This window comes from Aulostomus chinensis, chromosome 17 (assembly GCF_037954235.1).
Source record: "Aulostomus chinensis isolate RoL2024-O1b breed Wild chromosome 17, RoL_Achi_v1.0, whole genome shotgun sequence".
In the NCBI taxonomy this organism is placed as follows: domain Eukaryota; kingdom Metazoa; phylum Chordata; class Actinopteri; order Syngnathiformes; family Aulostomidae; genus Aulostomus; species Aulostomus chinensis.
Window position 1 is genome coordinate 15,035,005 of NC_141336.1, and position 17,874 is coordinate 15,052,878.

A 17,874-nucleotide genomic window follows, 5' to 3' on the forward strand; every position below is an offset into this window, starting at 1 on the left:
AAGCCCAGACTGCCCTCTCCCCAGCCACTTCAACCAGCTCTTCCGGGAGGATCCCGAGGCGTTCCCAGGCCAGCCGAGAGATATAATCCCTCCACTGTGTCCTGGGTCGGCCTCCAGGCCTCCTCCCAGTTGGACATGCCTGGAAAACCTCCAGAGGGAGGCGCCCAGGAGGCATCCTCACCAGATGCCCGAACCACCTCAACTGGCTCCTCTCGACATGGAGGAGCAGCAGTTCTACTCTGAGTCCCTCCCGAATGACTGAGCTTCTCACCCTATCTCTAAGGGAGAGCTCAGCCACCCTGCGGAGGAAACTCATTTCGGCTGCTTGTATTCGCGATCTTGTTCTTTCGGTCATTACCCAAAGCTCATGACCATAGGTGAGGATTGGAACGTAGATTGACCGGTAAATCGAGAGCCTCGCCTTTTGGCGAAGCTCCCTCTTCACCACAACAGACTGGTTTAGCAACCGCAAGACTGCGGATGCCGCCCCAATCCGCCTGTCAATCTCCCGCTCCATCTTACCCTCACTTGTGAACAAGACCCCGAGATACTTAAACTCCTCCACCTGAGGTAAGACCTCCCCCCCAACCCGGAGTGGGCAAACCACCCTTTTCCGGCTGAGGACCATGGCCTCAGACTTGGAGGTGCTGATTCTCATCCCAGCCGCTTCACATTCGGCTGCAAACTGTCCCAGCAAGAGCTGGAGGTCGTGGCCCGATGGCGCTAAGAGGACTACGTCATCCGCAAACAGCAAAGACGACATCCTCCCGCCACCAAACTCAACCCCCTCCACCACCCGGCTGCGCCTAGAAATTCTGTCCATAAAAGTTATGAACAGAATCGGTGACAAAGGGCAGCCTTGGCGGAGTCCAACCCTCACTGGGAACAAGTCCGACTTACTACTGGCCACACGGACCAGACTCTCACTACTCCGGTAGAATGACCGAATGGCCCTTTGTAAAGGGCCATCCACCCCGTACTCCCGGAGTACCCCCCACAGTATGCTCCTGGGAACACGGTCGTAAGCCTTCTCCAAGTCCACAAAGCACATGTGGACTGGTTGGGCAAACTCCCATGCCCCCTCCAGCACCCTAGCGAGGGTGAAGAGCTGATCCATGGTTCCACGGCCAGGACGAAAACCACACTGCTCCTCCTCAATCTGAGGTTCGACTATCGCCCTGACCCTCCTCTCCAGTACCCTGGCGTAGACCTTACCAGGGAGGCTGAGAAGTGTGATCCCCCGATAGTTGGAACACACCCTCTGGTCCCCTTTCTTAAAGACGGGGACCACCACCCCGGTCTGCCACTCCAAAGGCACTTCCCCCGATGTCCACGCAATGTTGCAGAGACGTGTCAGCCAAGACAGCCCCACTACATCCAGAGCCTTGAGATACCCAGGGCGGATCTCATCCACCCCCGGGGCTCTGCCACCGCGGAGTTGTTTAACTGCCTCGGCGACTTCTGCCCAGGAGATTGGACGACCCTACTTTGAGGAGTTCCTCAAAGTATTCCTTCCACCGCCCAATTATCTCCCCAGTTGACGTCAGCAGCCTCCCACCCCCACTGTAAACAGTGTGGGCAAGTTGCCGCCTTCCCCCCCTGAGGCGACGGACGGTTTGCCAGAACCTTTTTGGAGCTGACCGATAGTCGTTCTCCATGGCCTCACCAAACTCTTCCCACGCCGGAGTTTGGCCTGCCGGTACCGGTCAGCTGCCTCTGGAGACCCACAGGCCAGCCATGCCCTGTAAGCCTCCTTCTTCAGCCTGACGGCTCCCCTCACCTCTGGTGTCCACCAGCGGGTTCAAGGATTACCCCCGCGGCCGGCCCCAGCAGCCTTGCGGCCACAGCTCACAGCAGCCGCCTCGACAATGGCAGAGCGGAACATGGCCCATTCGGACTCAATGTCCCCCACTACCCCCGTGATGTGATCAAAGCTCTGCCGGAGGTGGGAGTTAAAGATCGTTCTGACTGGTTCTTCTGCCAGGCGTTCCCAACAAACCCTCACTACTCGTTTGGGCCTGCCAGGTCTGTGTGGCATCTTCCCCTGCCATCTGATCCAACTCACCACCAGGTGGTGATCAGTTGACAGCTCAGCTCCTCTCTTCACCCGAGTGTCCAGAACATGCGGTCGCAGGTCAAATGATACGACTATAAAATCGATCATAGACCTGCGACCTAGGGTGTCCTGGTGCCATGTGCACCGGTGGGCATCCTTATGCTCGAACATGGTGTTTGTTATGGCCAAACTGCGACTTGCACAGAAGTCCAATAACTGAACACCACTCGGGTCGGGCCTGCCGTTCCTCCCAATCACACCTCTCCAGGTCATGCTGTCGTTGCCCACGTGAGCGTTGAAGTCTCCCAGTAGGACAATGGAGTCCCCAGCCGGGGCACCATCCAGTACCCTTCCCAAGGACTCCAAAAAGGGTGGGTACTCTGAACTGGTGTTCGGCGCATATGCGCAGACCACAGTCAGGACCCGTTCCCCGACCCGAAGGCGCAGGGAAGCAACCCTTTCGTCCCCGGGGGGAAACCCCAACGTACAGGCAGAGAGTCGAGGGGCAACCAAAAAGCCCACCCCCGCCCTCCGCCTCTCACCCAGAGCAACTCCAGCAAAAGAGAAAGTCCAACCCCTCTCAAGGACTCGGGTTCCGGACCCAGAGCTATGTGTCGAGGTGAGGCCGACTATATCTAGCCGGTAACGCTCAACCTCTTCCACCAGCTCCAGCTCCTTCCCCACCAGAGAGGTAACGTTCCATGTCCCAAAAGCCAGCTTCCATGTCTGTGGTTCAGACAGCCGAGGCACCCGCCTGAAACTGCCACCCAAACCACATTGCACCGGACCCCTCCGGTTCCCCCGATGAGTGGTGAGTCCAAGGGAGGACGTGCCTGTGTCTCCTCTTCGGGGTGGGCCCGGTCGGGCCCCACGGACCAAGGCCCGGCCACCAGGCGCTCGCCTTCGAGCCCCCACCCCTGGCCTGGCTCCAGGGCGGGGCCCCGGTGCCCCTCCGGGCAGGGTACACGTAGCACTTGCTGGTTTTTTCATGAAGGGTCTGTTGAACCGTTCTTTGTCTGGCCCTTCGCCTAGGACCAGTCTGCCTTGGGTGATGCTACCAGGGGCAAAATGCCCCGACAGCATAGCTCCTAGGGTCACTAGGGCACTCAAACTCCTCCACCACGGTAAGGTGACGGTTCCAGGAGGAGCATTCCCTAATATTTATAATTCTATATCAGTATGCTAAGTACATGCACACAAATAAATATAGACATATTCAGTATATGCACATATATATGCAAATAACACTATTAACAATAATTTCCCGCGAGAGCTTAATAAAGGATTTCTGATTCTTATTAAACATGTCAGAAAGCCTTTTTGACCTTAGCAAGATGGCGGATTTACGACGTTGACAACTTCCGGTCGTGCCCCCGGAGGACTACTATTGACCTCACTCACATGGCGTGTAGCTTTTGAAGCTTGCAGGAAAAGAAAACATTGACGAGGTAAGTCTCAATCATATAGAAATAAGTATACATAAATCTGTCTGTCTAATGTAATACTGTTAGGCTAACAGGGAAAATGCAATTTCATTACTCATTTTATCTTTAGAAACGCTAGCGTGTGAGCGGGTTTCATTTTCAAGTTCCCTAACTGTTAGCTAGTAGCAACTAAAACATGAACTCGATAAGTATCTGGTGCTCGTTAGCTTTCTGGTCAGAGCTTGCGCAGTTGGGGCATTTTAACCGAATATTCCAGTTACATTTGGACATTTTGTTTGTAGAACCTCCAACACACAAGCTAAGCTGACGGCCGTCGTTTTGGAACGTTAACCTAACTAGTTGAGCTAGCTAATTGGGGCAGCTGGAATCCCCCGAAAGGTATCTGCGATGTTTGTTACTTTTGTACTTTGCCTCTCTGCCTGAGGTTCAGATTGGGGTTGCAAGGCCACTTTGGTCAATCAGTTACTCGGGGCTAGGGTGGGTTTTTGCATGGTGGATGCAGCCAGTGTCATTTTAGCCACCCAGATCATGTCCCTATAAAAATGACTGAAGGAGTTTAAAATCTGGAACATGAGATTAAGGTGACATTCAAAATTCTGCTTAGTTTTGTTACGGTCTGGAGGATGTATTGTGATTGGGTGGGATGACAATGACTGTTCTGCATGTATAGTTTAATTGCTCTTTATCACCTGACACCAAAATCCAAGATCACATGAAGAAGTTACTCTGTCCTTTCTCCAGCAGCAGACACTGTATGCAAGACCTAAGGGCCCTGTGTAATCATGGGGCTTTCAAAGGGAATAACCTTATCAATTTGCCTCAATATGGTCAATGCATTTTCCTGCAGGATTCTGAATTTAATCCCAGAAGGAAGACCATTTTGACTGGGTAAGAACACTAACGCTTTTCTGTCAACCATATTGGTCCATTATCACAAAGGCAGCATGTCGAAGACCAGAATGTAATACTGATGTGTGAATCTGTTTCCAAAACTATTTTTTCAAAGAGAAAATACTGATACTGTATCATCTTATAGATAAAGGGCCATATTATGCCTCTCTTTAAGTTTAATTATTTCATTTTGATGTTTTATTTACCAACATTAGCATGTAGTTATTATCAAAAAGCTCATAGGTACGGCTGAGTAGGCCATCAATCCAACTACTTTTGTCATTCTGTCAGTTTGGGCTTCTGCCCCTCCACCGCAAAGCCCACTCCATTGTGATAGGCCGACTGATTCGAATGCCACTTTTTTAAAAACAACATAACAAGAGTCTCAGTCCTCAAGCAGCCTGAGATGAAAACACCCACATGGTTGGAGCATGCACATATAAAGATGCAGGGACACAATTTCAATGAAATCCCTTGAGTTGCATTAAGTTTCATCAAATCTGAAGGGCTTGTTGAATCACCAGACTACAGAGTGAGCCAGCAAACATGAGTAGGCACATCTGGGATAAATGATGGACTCATTTGTGTATAGCGCCTTTCTACCTCAGCACTACTCATGGCAATTTACATTGTCATCTCATTCACACACAGACACAGACACACACAAACACTCACACTGATGGTGCTGCCATGCAAGCTTCCAACCTACTCATCAGGAGCAATTAGGGGCTCAGTATCTTGCTCAAGAACACTTGGACATAGTCACCGGGGGAAGAGAGGATTGAACCATTGACCCTCCAGGGTCTAGACAGCCACTCTACCACCAAGCCATGCTGCCCCTTAGAGACCCTAATATTTGTGCACAAGCAATGAACAAGGTGACTTTTTCGTCACACGGCCCCTTTTTAACTTGAGACAACATTCAAAAACACGATTTGCAGATGTTGTGTGTTTGGGGAAGTTGGAAATTTATATCATAGCAGGGCACAACATCATAAAAATCCTGCAGTTTCTCTCCCTGATGTGTTAGGAGACAGGACAGACTGACATGGCAGAGAGAGTTGCAGATGTGGATGAAGATATGAGAGATCCGCCAGCTGGGGAGGATGACAACGACTCGGACAGAGATGAAGATGACTGGGCATTTCCTTGGATGGTTAACGAGGATATGGAGGAGGAAGATGAGGAGGAAGAGGTTGAAGATGAGGAACCACTGGACTGGTCACCACCTGAGTCTGAATTGGACTTGGACGCCCCAGCTGAGCGCAGTGGTCACATAGCAGTGGTTGACAGAAATATAATGTATGTCTGGGGTGGATACAAGGTACATACAGAGTTTAAAATTGTGTTTTTATGAAATGAATGTGTCTGGACCACTTTTATTTATTTGTTTAAATTCATTATTTAATTTTCTTGACTAGAACGCACAAAACCATGGATTTTTTGATTTGTATCTGCCAAGAAATGAGATCTGGACATACAACATGGAGTCAGGAGAATGGTGAGAGTGACTTCAGTTACACATTGACAAAAGTGGGGCACTGGTGTCAAATATGGAGATCATAAAATGCAGAAAATGATTTCAAGAGTCCCAAATATTTACAGGTCAGAACATGTAGCTGGAGGTAACCTGCACACATCCATGTCAGGCAGCTGTGGGGTGTGTGTCGATGGAGTCCTCTACTTATTTGGAGGTCATCACACCAGGGGGAACACAAATAGGGTAAAGCCAATTTCCCGTCACTGCATCTTGTGCTGAACATCAGATCAGATCTCCAACTCCAACTCGTTTTCTCTCTGTGCTGCACAGATTTATCGTCTGCCCCTGAGGGCCCCAAGCCTCGACTGGGAGGAAATGAGGGATCTTAAAGGACTCCCTCCATCCTCCAAGGACAAGCTAGGCTGCTGGGTTCAGAAGAACAGGTGAGGGATGATAATGAGGGTTGAAATTTTCTTTGGAAAACAGTACATTTTACTTTTCTACCTGAACAGTGCACAAAGTGCTTTTCGAATCATATTGTGAAGCAGTCCATTGTAGGCTCGCTGTTAGCATTTATCTTTAAAATACAACACATGCGTACGCACAGCAGAGAGATTTAACTGTCGTGGTGCGGACTTGAATGTAATGGATGTTAGTATATGAAAATATGGTGTGCTATTGGAAAATACATTTGATTTGATATTGACAGATAACCGATTTTCATCACAATTTATGTCTGATGCTGTATCCACAGACTTATATTCTTTGGGGGCTACGGCTACGCATCTCAGGAGTTTCATCGAGGGACTTTTGAATATGACGAGTCGTCGTCACTTGTGGTCTGTGAACCAATAACAGCTTCACATGTTTTTATATCAGATAAATTATACAATAATGATTTTTCTTAATCATTTGGACTGTTTCCCTGTTGTTGCTGCAGTGGGACAATCCTAGGAGGGGTTGGAACAATCACATCCATGTCCTGGACCTGGAGACATCTACATGGAGCCAGCCTGTCACCACGGTGAACATGTGCTCCCGCGCACTTTTGTCACCTTTTAATTGACCTGCATATCAAGATTTTCTTTTTGATAAAGATCTAAATCTTTTGGGAAATTTGAATAAGCAGAATCAGAATCTTTGACATTGTCTTTTTCTTTCTTTTTTTTTTATCTCTTGGTATGGTCCAATGCAGGGGAACACGCCGTCACCCAGAGCAGCTCATGCTTGTGCCACTGTTGGTAACAGAGGTTATGTGTTTGGAGGACGGTATAAGGTAAAAAAAAACAAAACAAAACTTGACCTTTGACCTTGTGTGACGTGTGACTGCTCTCTGCTGATCCCAAGATATCATTTCGTCTGCAGAACTACCGACTAAATGACCTGTACTACATCGACCTGGACACGTGGGAGTGGCATGAAATGTGAGTGTTCCTCTGTTGAGTGGATTATGATCCGAGCAAACTACAAAATCTAACATCCTCACCCTGAACCTGCCCACCTCGCTGTAGGAGCGTTCCCCAGCAGGGTCCTGTTGGCCGGTCCTGGCACTCCTTCACCCCCGTGTCATCAGACCACATCTTTCTATTTGGGGGCTTTACCACGGACCGAGAGACACTGAGTGAGTCCTGCTGTGGTAAATATTCTCTCAGCCATCCCCACCGGGGTGCCTCGTCCTAACTGGTTATTCTCTTGTCACGCAGGTGATGCCTGGCTTTATTGTGTCAGTAAAAATGAATGGAAGACATTCAAACACAGTCACACAGAGAGCCCCAGGTAGATGTTCCACATCACTGTCTATATGAGCACCATCATGTACTTGTTTGAGCATAGTGGCATTCAGCTGTACGGCAGCATGAACATTAGTTATAAATACTGTGACCGTGTGTGTTGCAGGTTGTGGCACACAGCGTGCTCTGGTCCTGACGGGGAGGTCTTTGTGTTTGGAGGGTGTGCCAACAACCTGCTATCTCATCAGAGAGCTGTAAGATGCACATTGTAACACCATCACCTCAGAGTTTTAAATTCCTCTGAATATTGAACCTCTTTTTTTTTTCTCCACCTCCTTTTGATAGGCCCACAGCAACGAGCTACTGGTTTTCAACGTTCAGCCTAAATCGCTTGTACGGTGAGTGTGTGCAAAGACAATGATTTACACCAGGGTCTGGATTTATGTGGGTGGCAATAATCCAACTATTGACCTGATATGAAGGAAGACTATGTACCCTCACATACATGAGAAGGTTTCATACAAGATTGTATTTACATGCTGTGGAGCAAATTGGGAATTTTGTTTAGTGTCAATATCAGAATGTTTTTATTCCTGTTAATGTAGTTATTGACTGTGGAAGTGTGTGATTAAAAGTTGGGCACATTGTGAATCTGGTTGCCACATGCATCGGTTCGGTAAGAACTGCTGTTTGTTGCCTTTTTACAATTTTTTTTTTTAACAAACTCCATTGTTCTCCTCCTCTCTCTACTCTCCAGGTTTTGCATGGAGGCGGTTCTGCAGCACCGGGAGCGCCTGGCTAGTTACTGGGACTGCTTGCCTAAACACCTTCTGCATAGCCTCAAACAGAGAATGTCACGCGTCAACACACTGGGATCGTAGAGCGGGAGGACACGCCATTGGAACCGGTGGAGAGGATTACTGGAGAGAACGTGTACGGAAGAGATGAGTGTTCTTCTTTTTTAGAGTATTAGTTGAATGTGTGTGAACACGTTAAAAAAACAACAACTGAGCAATAATGAACAGCTGGGGATCTATTGAGAATAGACTCGCAGACAACCATTAAAGCTGGTTATAATGTATCTACATATATTTTTCTGATTTTGGTTTTCTTAAATCACCCCTGAAAAGCTGAAGTAATACTGTAGGGCTTTCCGTTCCTTTTTTTTTTTTTGTGAGCGTTCCAAGACACGGGTGGTGTTGCTTTTGAAATCTCGTTAAAAATATTAAATGGATGTCCCGCTAGAAGAATCGGTAAACCCCTCTGCGATGGTTCAGCCTCTCTGGAGGACCACTGAAAGGAAACTGAAGAAAACTGCGCAGGGTTGGGTGAAGGTCAAGATTCCAGCTTTTGTGTTTCAGCAGCAAACACAGATGTGGGGGCGGGGGGGGGGGGGCAGTTTTGTTGGTGCCAGTCAGTTGGTTTTCACTCTCATATGTCTAATGTCTTAAATACCGGTTGGATGAAACAGTTGATTTCTTGCACAATTGTTAACACAGACATTGGGTAGGTTGCGTACGTTCACACAGACCTAAAACTAGTGCTTTAAGTTCTGCAAGACTATCTACTCTGAAGCCACAGAAACGTTCCTTTTTTGTGTATATATACTTATTTATATATTTGTGAGGAAACTGTGTGGTTTCTGTGTCCTGGCTCCTCCTTTAATTTAATCGAGTTTAAAAATACGGAGCGTTATTAAAGTGAGCCATGTTGCACTGAAATGCCTCATGTAAATTTGTATTTGCCCGGTTTGCACATGTTCCCATGGTGTTTTTAATTTTATTTTTTAAACTGTAGTATATAATATGTACTGTTTGTACTCAAAGAATAAACACATACCAGATGTTGTTTTTCTGTTTTTTAGTGTTTTGTTTTTTTTTAATCTCAATCTTTTTTGGTCAACAAATACAAACCATCTTCAAGATAAAACTATTCATACTCAAACGAGAGCGTCACGTTTGACACATGGATGACGTCTGCGTCGTCCCTCCGAACCGAGTCACGCGGCGCAGGTTGAAGGTTTCTGAGTGACCCGGTTCACTTCTTCTTAGCAGCCAGCAGGTTCGGAGCAGATACTTTAACTTTACCTGGCATATTTCTGGAGAGGTCGGTGTCCTGCAACACAGGAGCGACAGTTTAACACTGTAATACTACAAAAATAAACACTTGGTTGACTAAAAAAAAACATTTTTGTTTTAATCCATTGACTGTTACGTTTCTTTAACAAAACTTGCATTAAAGGTACTAAAAGGCAATGAAAACCAGTTACCTTGACGCTACGGAACAAGTCCTTTTCTCGTGTCGACGTCTCCTTGGCTTTCAAAAAGCTGAAAACTGCGGTGCGTGCAGCTAGCAGGGACCAGAGACAAAAAAGCCATTTCAAATTGTAAATTTGTAAAAGGTCAAAGATTTTTTTTCAGTCGATCAGTTTCTCACCTTTTCCTTTCTTTTGAGTGCCTGGTGTCAGTTTCACCTTATGTCTAAAGGGTCAAACAAAGGCAAATTAGCCATCTTAAGACACGTGTCATCCATCAAGGGTTGTACGGCGCCATACTTATAGTTGGACAGAGCGGTGTAGGGAGCGCAGACTGGCACTGCAAACAGCAGCACATCTTCAGGATGAGGTTGACCCGTCAGAGAGTTGAGAAGATTCTCTGCTTCCTGACAACATATGAGTAATAAACTGATGGGTGCATGGAAATGATTCAGGGAAAAAAAAAAAGTTGAAAAAGCCCAATAATGTTTTCTTCTTTTTTTAATCCACATTGAAAACCACCTCTGCTCCGGGGTTGTCCTGGTCCACGTCGTCCTCCTGAAACAAACAGCAACTTTAATCCGTCAACCTCTAACATCGATCGTGCGTTTGATTTGTGTTCATCGGGTTCCAAAGCAGCTCTTCCATGAGTTCTTGAGCAAGATCATGGTACTAGATCTTCAGCAGACCCTTACCTTGTCCTCTTGTTCAGCAGCACCTCCCACTTCATCCTCTTCTCCGGTCTGCTCCTGGTTCTTCGCAGCGGTCTCGACATTACGAGGCTTCGGTGGCGGTTTCTGAGAGGGGTGTTTCCTGACAGGCTCCTCTTTCCCCTTGCCCTTCTTCCCTTTCTTCCCCTTGTCTTTCTCTTCCTTGGAGGAGCCAGCTGACTAAGAAGACGAGACCTCCCAGTTATTGATTATGTCGCTGTCAGGAGAGTGTGTGTGCAGGACAGTTATGCTTGTAGTTGGGGGGAGTCCTCACCCCGAGTAGCTGCATCATGAGCTCTCGGTCCTCTTCATCCTGGTCTTTGTATTTCTCTTTGATTTTTTTCAGCTTGTTCTGTTGTGATGACAGGAGAAACACACACAACGCGCATGGCTTCAGATGAATCCATCAGATGAGTAAGTTGGGACAGAGAGCACAGGTGGCGGTGGTGGTAAAACCACTTGTAACCAGGCTCGTAAATACAGAAAAGATTGCAGATCTATACAAACATTTTTTAGTTCGGGAAAAAACTATAAATAGGGTGTCTGATCTATTTATAGAACAAATCTCTTTCTTTACTACATTTTGTAAATGTTGTATGGTTGCTGCTGTGGAAATCAGCTAAAAAGCACATTAAATCAGATATGATCTCAAAAATGTTTAAAATTTCAGGTCATTTGTTGCTGGCACACTTGTTTTTACTTTGCATCTGATGAACCCTGATTATCTGATGTGATTTTTTTCCATAGCTTTGCAGACACTAAGAAACATTCATTGTTGCTCCAATTCATTATTCCTCTTGATTTAATAAAGGCTTTAACGGTCTGTTAACGAGGGGATGGAATCACAGCAGACCACATCTCACCTTCTGACCTCTCTTCAGCGGATGCTGGGACGCCCCTTTTTCATTTTTGGATCCCTGATCGACTGCAGCAGATCCAACGGATGTGATGTCGGTCTTCTCCGTGTCACAATCCTCCTGTTTCTGCTTCTTCTTCTTCTCCTCTCTGGTGGCCGCGACAAAAGACGTGATGATGTCCCCTGTCTCAGCACTGCAAAGACCTTGAGGAGGTATTTGTGTTTTCAGTAACTCACCGTCTCTGTTTAGCAGTCATGTGTTTCTTCCCTTGTGCGTCTCCCTCAGACTGGTGAGAAATTGATAAACTAACATTATGATAATAATTATGGATAACACACCCTGTGTTGTACATAGTGAGTGAACAAACCTGAACAGTAGCTTCCTTTTTAAAGCCAGGCTTCTGGGAGAGTCTAGAAATGAGTTGAGATCATTGAGTTCATCCGTTATGGTGTGTGATGATAAAACTATTAGGCTACGAGGGGAACGTTAGCTTACCTGCCGGGCTGTAAATGAGTGAGCGAGATGGTTGTATCAGGAAATGTGAATTCTTCCCTCGCTTCTTCCTCCATCTCCTTCCCGCTGTCCTCCTCTCCGCTCTCCTCTCCCTCGGCCTCCATGTTGCCCTGCTCGCTTGAAGTCTCCTCTGTGACGTCCTGGAGCGTTTTTGTCATCTCCTTGCTCTTCTCTTCATCTCCTGCTTCTCCGTCCTCACCGTTATCCTCGTTGCTGCTGTCATCACCTGCAAACCGAAACCGTATCAGTTAAAACTGTGCATGCTTGTAGGAAACAAAGTCAGTGTTTCTGCCCATGCTACCAATTAGCTCCTCCCCCTCGTCCAACAGCTCATCGGTTCTGGATTTGACCTCCTCCATGTCTTCCTCCAACGTCTTCACCTTTCGTTCCCCTTTGTGCCGAAACAAGCTCTGCTCATCCACCTGCAGGAATTAAACTATCATTAAAGGGTGTACTACTACTGAAACGCACCCTCAAATCACAGTGCCTCACCTTGAAGAGAAAGCCAAAGCCCATAATCAAGTAAGAAGGCGGCAGGAAATTTTTCTTTCCTGAGGAGAAACGGATCAAATAAAGCTGCATTTCTTCGATTTTATACTGGTGCCTTTCATGTGTGTCATTTTAAGCCTCCGTACCTCTGATCATGAAACTTCCCGTGGTCAGGTACTCTCCAGTGGGAGCCGTCTTAGACACCTGAACAACAACAACATAAGTAACATCTAGTATTACCATGATGTCCACAAAAAAAAAAGTACTATATCCATTCTTTCAGCTTTTATTCTTTTTTTTTGGGCTTACATAATACATACATCTTTTTCCATATTATCGGCACGTTTAAATCAGCCGGCCTTTTTTTTTTTTTTTTAACTTTGTAATGCACCAGAAGGAACAAAAACACTCAAGCATCGATTGAACTATTTCATTGTTTTCAAACCCTGCAGTGTACTGGTGTCACTTTAATATTGCGTCTTACATTTGCTTGAAGTTAAAAAATTTTTTTCAAAAAAATCATTTTCTGAATTGAGTAACAACAATAAAGTCCTTCAATCAGAAAAAATGAATCTATTAGTCTCTTATTGGTTTATAAGAAGTGTCTAATGAAATGTTTGTCTCAAAATGAGGAAAAAGTAAGAATTGCATTCGAAAAGAACATTACCGCACAAGATAGAAGCAAAAACAAGCCTCTCAATAATCTTGACTGACCTGATGATGATGGACCCACCAGGCGCTGGTGATGATCTTCGCATCCCATGCGGCGCTGTAGCACACCGCCATAGTGCCCGCCTCTGTCAGGGTGCGAGGGGGGATGGGGTTACCTGGAAACGCGCAGACGATTCAGGTGATCATCATAAACTCAACAAACACGATGGAGACGAGAGAGACCGGAGGGGAAGCTTTACCTGAGGGATTTTTGACGATGCAGCTAGTAGCTCCGTGCAGGTCAGCGTGAACGTAGATATCACCTGAAGTGTGAGACAAGGTTGATTCGATGAGGCAAGACCAAAGAGAGAGAGAGAGAGTGAGAGAGAGAGAGTGTGTGTGTGTGTGTGTGTGTGTGTGTGTCTGTTACCGGCCCGGAGATAGCGTTTCACAATCATCTCATTTTGTTGCTGGTCCCGCCCCGCGATGATGAGATAATTCTCCGCAGTGATGAACCACAGGAACTTCTCAAACCTGCCAAAAGGGGATGAAACAAACAAACTGAGAATCAAAAAGTCAAAATGAGTTTATTCTGTATTTTAGGTGTTCACGTGTCGCACCAGTAGACCTTCCTGGCCTTCTGAATGGTGATCACTGTCTGCACTTCTTTCAGGGTTTGCTGGGTTTTCTTCTCTGCGGATTTCATAGCCTTAATGACACGAACAAATAGTTTGTTACGAAATCTTTATTAACTCCACCGATGAAGACAGCGAAGACTAAAAGAGCTCGTTCACATTTTGACGGCTACATTTTTTCCCCAGGTTTTCCATGACCGCAAGAACGCTGTACATGTCGGGGAAATCAAAACATCTAATCCGACCCATGTCCCAACAACATGGTAGCCTACTGTCCTGTACATCCCAGGTCATGTGCTGCTCGTGACACATATATACATATGTATTTGTGTGTGTGTTTATATCTACTACAAGTCGTATTATTCATAAAAGGATTACTTCTGGCTTCACAGGCATGCAGTTTCACAAGCCTTCTTCCTGACAGTGGACTCAAACTCTTACCTTATCTGCTGCTTCGATGGTTTTCTGTTCCTTCTTTGCAGCGCTGCGTTTGCAGTCATAGTACCTTCAATAGCACATATAAACATTCAAAACAGCTCTGCCCTCACACAATGCTCAATTCTCTGCAACGTTCACTATACCTACTTTTTGGCATTGGCATAAGCCGACAAGCTGAGATCCACATCCACCAGCATGGGTTTGTTCTTTTGCAGCTTCTTGTTCTGGCCTTTGTCTTTACTTTTGTTTTTCTTGCCCTTTTCCCCAGGAACTTCCCTTTTCTCTTCCTCTTCCTGGTCTTCCTCAGATATATATGGATTGCTACAAAGAAAAAAATGAAAGTCGCAAGAGAGTCAAACATCTTGTGCGGCAACGAGTAGAAGTGTCTGTCACATTTTCTGTTGGTCTCACTTTAAAAGCATGGTGATGTGGTTGGTCTGCAGCTTTAGTTCCTTGATGGCACAAGCTACGGGGTCTCCAGCTGCTTGTGCTTCTTTGACAATAATGCCAATTTCAGTCCAGTCCACCTGGTTGGCCAGTGCGCTGCGGACCACCTGCAACGCCCTCTCAACCACAGGCAGGTTCATCTCCACCAGTTCACCCTTGACTCTGTCCACCTCCTGGAAAACGTGGTGGAACATGAATGCATCTGAGCAACGTCATGCTTCATTTGCAAACGTCTTTTCACGAGTGAACTTCACATGCATGCCTAAGGGTGAACAGCAGCAGCGTGAACGTAAAAGATGCCAACATCGCGCACCTGTACTTGGTGCAAGGCCTCCAGTCTTTGCTCGTGATCCCTTTTAACATTCTCCAGCTTCTTCAGAGCGTGCTTCTCCTGCTGCAAGGCTTTCATGTCGATCTTCTGACTCTCCATCTTGGAAAAGAACTCATCTACTGCCTAAGTGAGAGAGGGTTGTGTTAATTCATTACACCGTAAAAAAAAAATCAAAAATCAAAAGATACATAATCTATAATCACACCAGGATGATCAAAACAAAATAAGCAGTAAAATCAGGATTTACCTTGTCAAAAGATTCAAATTCCAAGAAGGGGCTTTTTAAATGCTGGGCGAAGAGGAATGGGTGGAATTCTTCATAACTGCAAGCATATAATATCATCAGAAAATCATTTACATAGACATAATATAACCGCTCAGCTGACATGACCATTATTCATATTCCTCTAAAATAAAAAGTGACATACGTGAGGAGCTCCTCGCTGGGTTTGCCAGGAGTTAAACTTGGTTTCTTCTCACTCTTCTGAACGATGAACCCCTTGAATTCGACAAAGCAGAATTTTTGGATTAGAAAAACATTGATAACACTTAACCAACAACCCCCCCCCCCCACACACACACACACACACTCTTGAGAAAAGATGTCATACTTTGCCGCTAAAGTTTTCAGTTTTGTCCATGTATGTTTCAGCCATCTGCAGGGCTTCCAGGATTTTAGGTGCAACTGAAAACCAAATCAGAACAGATACTAGGATTATTATGTATTTACAGAAAAAAAAACATTCTAGAAATATTACCAGTAATATCACAACAGGCAAATCTACGGTAACAACCTTTACCTTGAGAAGCGTCAACTTGGCTGTCCACTTTGACTGAGCCTGGCAGTCCAGCCTCTATCAGACAATGTTCTATCAAAGTGGCTCCGTAAGCTGTTAAAAAAATGAAAATAGGGTTCGGCCTGTTCAGGGGAACTTTAAAACTTTTCAAATAAACAAAATTTAAAACGTCCAGCTACTTACGAAGGTGAGGGTTGAGAACTCTTTTCATTTGCTCCCCATTTGGAGCTTTGCTGATGATTTCAGCGAGTCTACATAAAATAGATTTAGTTTTGAATCGGTTTAGCGATGGAGATCGATTATTTTGATTATGATGGATTTCAACAAATTCAGTGTGGTTACCGCTCTAGGCTGATGAGAGGCTCAGGGGGTCGGGCACTCTCTACAGGGTACCGCTCTCTCACAGCAATCTTCACATCTTCTGCTTCAGCCGTGCGGAACCTCAGCAGATTCAGGATGGTGTACTCGTGGTCCGCAAGAATGATGTTACCCTGAAGTTGGATGCAAACGAATAATATGTAACCCCCCAATGATGTGCATCAATATCATCATCGTTGCCATGGTTGAAAGATACAGGATTATTTAAGCCTGATGTAAATATTTATTGTTGTATTCTCACCCTGTCATACAGCTCAACAATCAAATGGTAGGCAGCCTCATCAGAACCGAACTGGATGTCAACAATCCTGTCAATCCCGAGCTGCTTAACCTGGGTCAACCGTCTTGTCTTCAGGTGTTTTCGACACTATGAGGAAAGTCGCTTTAATTGTTAGGCTTCGATAAAATCAAATCAATAAAAACACATCCAGTAAGGAACTTGATAAAAAGACACAATCACAGAGAGACACACAGGAAAAAAAAACAAAACAATCATGCATCAGTTTGTTACAGGGTTTAGAAATCCCTCTCCACAACAGCTACAACATGAATATGATCAATATCAGGGTATTATTACCTTCATTGCAAAACCAGAGGGCATCATGTTCTTGGGCCATTCGAAGTCTGTGGAGTGGATTCTGGTCCCAGATTCAACCAGGAGAACAGCTTTGTGGTCCGGCCTACAACAGTAGAAGCAGACTCAGGTCATACAGGAACTTGCACTCACACTCTCTACTTGGCTGTACTTCTGACTCTAAACTTCAGTTTTTATTTTAAATGTCACTTTTTATTCCTATGAGTACTACTACTAATCATCATCGTCGTCAACCTCATTTGTGCATAGCACCTTCCATGCAAATATTGTAGCTCAAAGTGCTTTACAACAAAGAGAGAGAGAACATTAAAAATAAAAAAGTACGTCAAAACATTATGTTAAAATAATAAAATAATTGATCAATTAAGGGTGTCATAGTTTTGAACCAGAGGATCCCCAGTCCTGCATCCCCTCTTCTATGCGTATATTCAACACTTATCTACGGAGGGTTCCGTGCATTAGTTTCCCCAGGGAGATTTTCTTACAATTCACAACAGGAATATGTTTTCGAACACCGTATCAAATGACTGAAAGGCTGAAAAATCTGTAGTTACTCTGGAAAAAAAAATCATCCTGCAGAGCCTGCTTCTTCTAATCGTTCTCCACCTTGATCATTCTGAATCCATTAACGCAACTACTTCGTACGACCCCTCACAATTTTCCATCTCTCTTCCTTTTGTCCTGCGTCCTCTCTTCCTCCTCCTGTTACTGTTTCCTCTTGTCCTTAGCTCTTTGCTCAACAATGATAAAAACTTTTATTCCACAACTGTAAATAGGCTAGTGAGACTAGCTAGCCACATTAGCACACAGCTCTTACTTTTGTAACCGGATGAGGTACGTCTTGTTGTCGATGTCGTACACGTTGTTCACTCTCATGCCTATGTAGCTGCGAAAGAAGGCAAAAATATATATTTATGAACATGTGTAAAGACATCCATATTAGCAATAGCTAGCACGGCCAGATGAGCTTAAAGTAAACTGATCAATTTAGAGGCTAAAGCACAAGTCACCTACTTGGCATTGATCTCGGCAATAACTGCCCTGATATCCACAGTGGTGAATCTTGTTTTCATTGTGAATTAACAACTGGTTACAATAAGAAAAATAGGCAAACGTTCGCATTTCTGGAGCAACATCGGCCAGGAAAACACGCAGGAGAATGCCTGCGCATGCGCAC

General features: G+C 45.4%; 2 protein-coding genes across 6 annotated transcripts; one reads left to right on the forward strand and one right to left on the reverse strand.

Annotated features, from left to right (window-relative positions):
- Positions 1–3,402: 3,402 nt before the first annotated feature.
- Positions 3,403–9,460, forward strand: klhdc2 (kelch domain containing 2). Of its 5 annotated transcripts, none has more exons than XM_086181974.1 (16): positions 3,420–3,504; positions 3,783–3,879; positions 4,349–4,389; positions 5,402–5,716; positions 5,814–5,893; positions 5,998–6,115; positions 6,203–6,315; positions 6,627–6,711; positions 6,813–6,896; positions 7,068–7,148; positions 7,238–7,296; positions 7,384–7,493; positions 7,576–7,648; positions 7,769–7,856; positions 7,948–8,000; positions 8,360–9,460. In XM_086181974.1, exons 4-16 carry the CDS (start codon positions 5,441–5,443, stop codon positions 8,481–8,483), a joined length of 1,344 nt encoding a protein of 447 aa, XP_086038100.1. In that variant the 5' UTR covers positions 3,420–3,504; positions 3,783–3,879; positions 4,349–4,389; positions 5,402–5,440; the 3' UTR covers positions 8,484–9,460. The 5 variants fall into 5 exon arrangements, with proteins under 5 accessions (XP_086038097.1, XP_086038095.1, XP_086038098.1 ...); XM_086181970.1 differs by having other exon boundaries at positions 5,423–5,716; XM_086181969.1 differs by lacking the exon at positions 3,783–3,879 and having other exon boundaries at positions 3,404–3,504; positions 5,423–5,716.
- On the reverse strand, positions 9,439–17,867 carry nemf (nuclear export mediator factor). Its single transcript, XM_086181966.1, has 32 exons — positions 17,712–17,867; positions 17,515–17,583; positions 16,680–16,782; positions 16,344–16,469; positions 16,067–16,215; positions 15,908–15,975; positions 15,728–15,817; positions 15,539–15,612; positions 15,356–15,426; positions 15,175–15,250; positions 14,910–15,050; positions 14,561–14,769; positions 14,297–14,470; positions 14,153–14,216; positions 13,697–13,785; positions 13,507–13,610; positions 13,337–13,399; positions 13,140–13,252; positions 12,572–12,629; positions 12,429–12,487; positions 12,238–12,358; positions 11,919–12,162; positions 11,791–11,833; positions 11,660–11,709; positions 11,430–11,571; positions 10,841–10,918; positions 10,552–10,746; positions 10,379–10,414; positions 10,157–10,263; positions 10,039–10,082; positions 9,872–9,951; positions 9,439–9,717 (listed from the first exon to the last, which is right to left on the reverse strand). Exons 1-32 carry the CDS (start codon positions 17,768–17,770, stop codon positions 9,640–9,642), a joined length of 3,177 nt encoding a protein of 1,058 aa, XP_086038092.1. The 5' UTR covers positions 17,771–17,867; the 3' UTR covers positions 9,439–9,639.
- Positions 17,868–17,874: the final 7 nt, after the last annotated feature.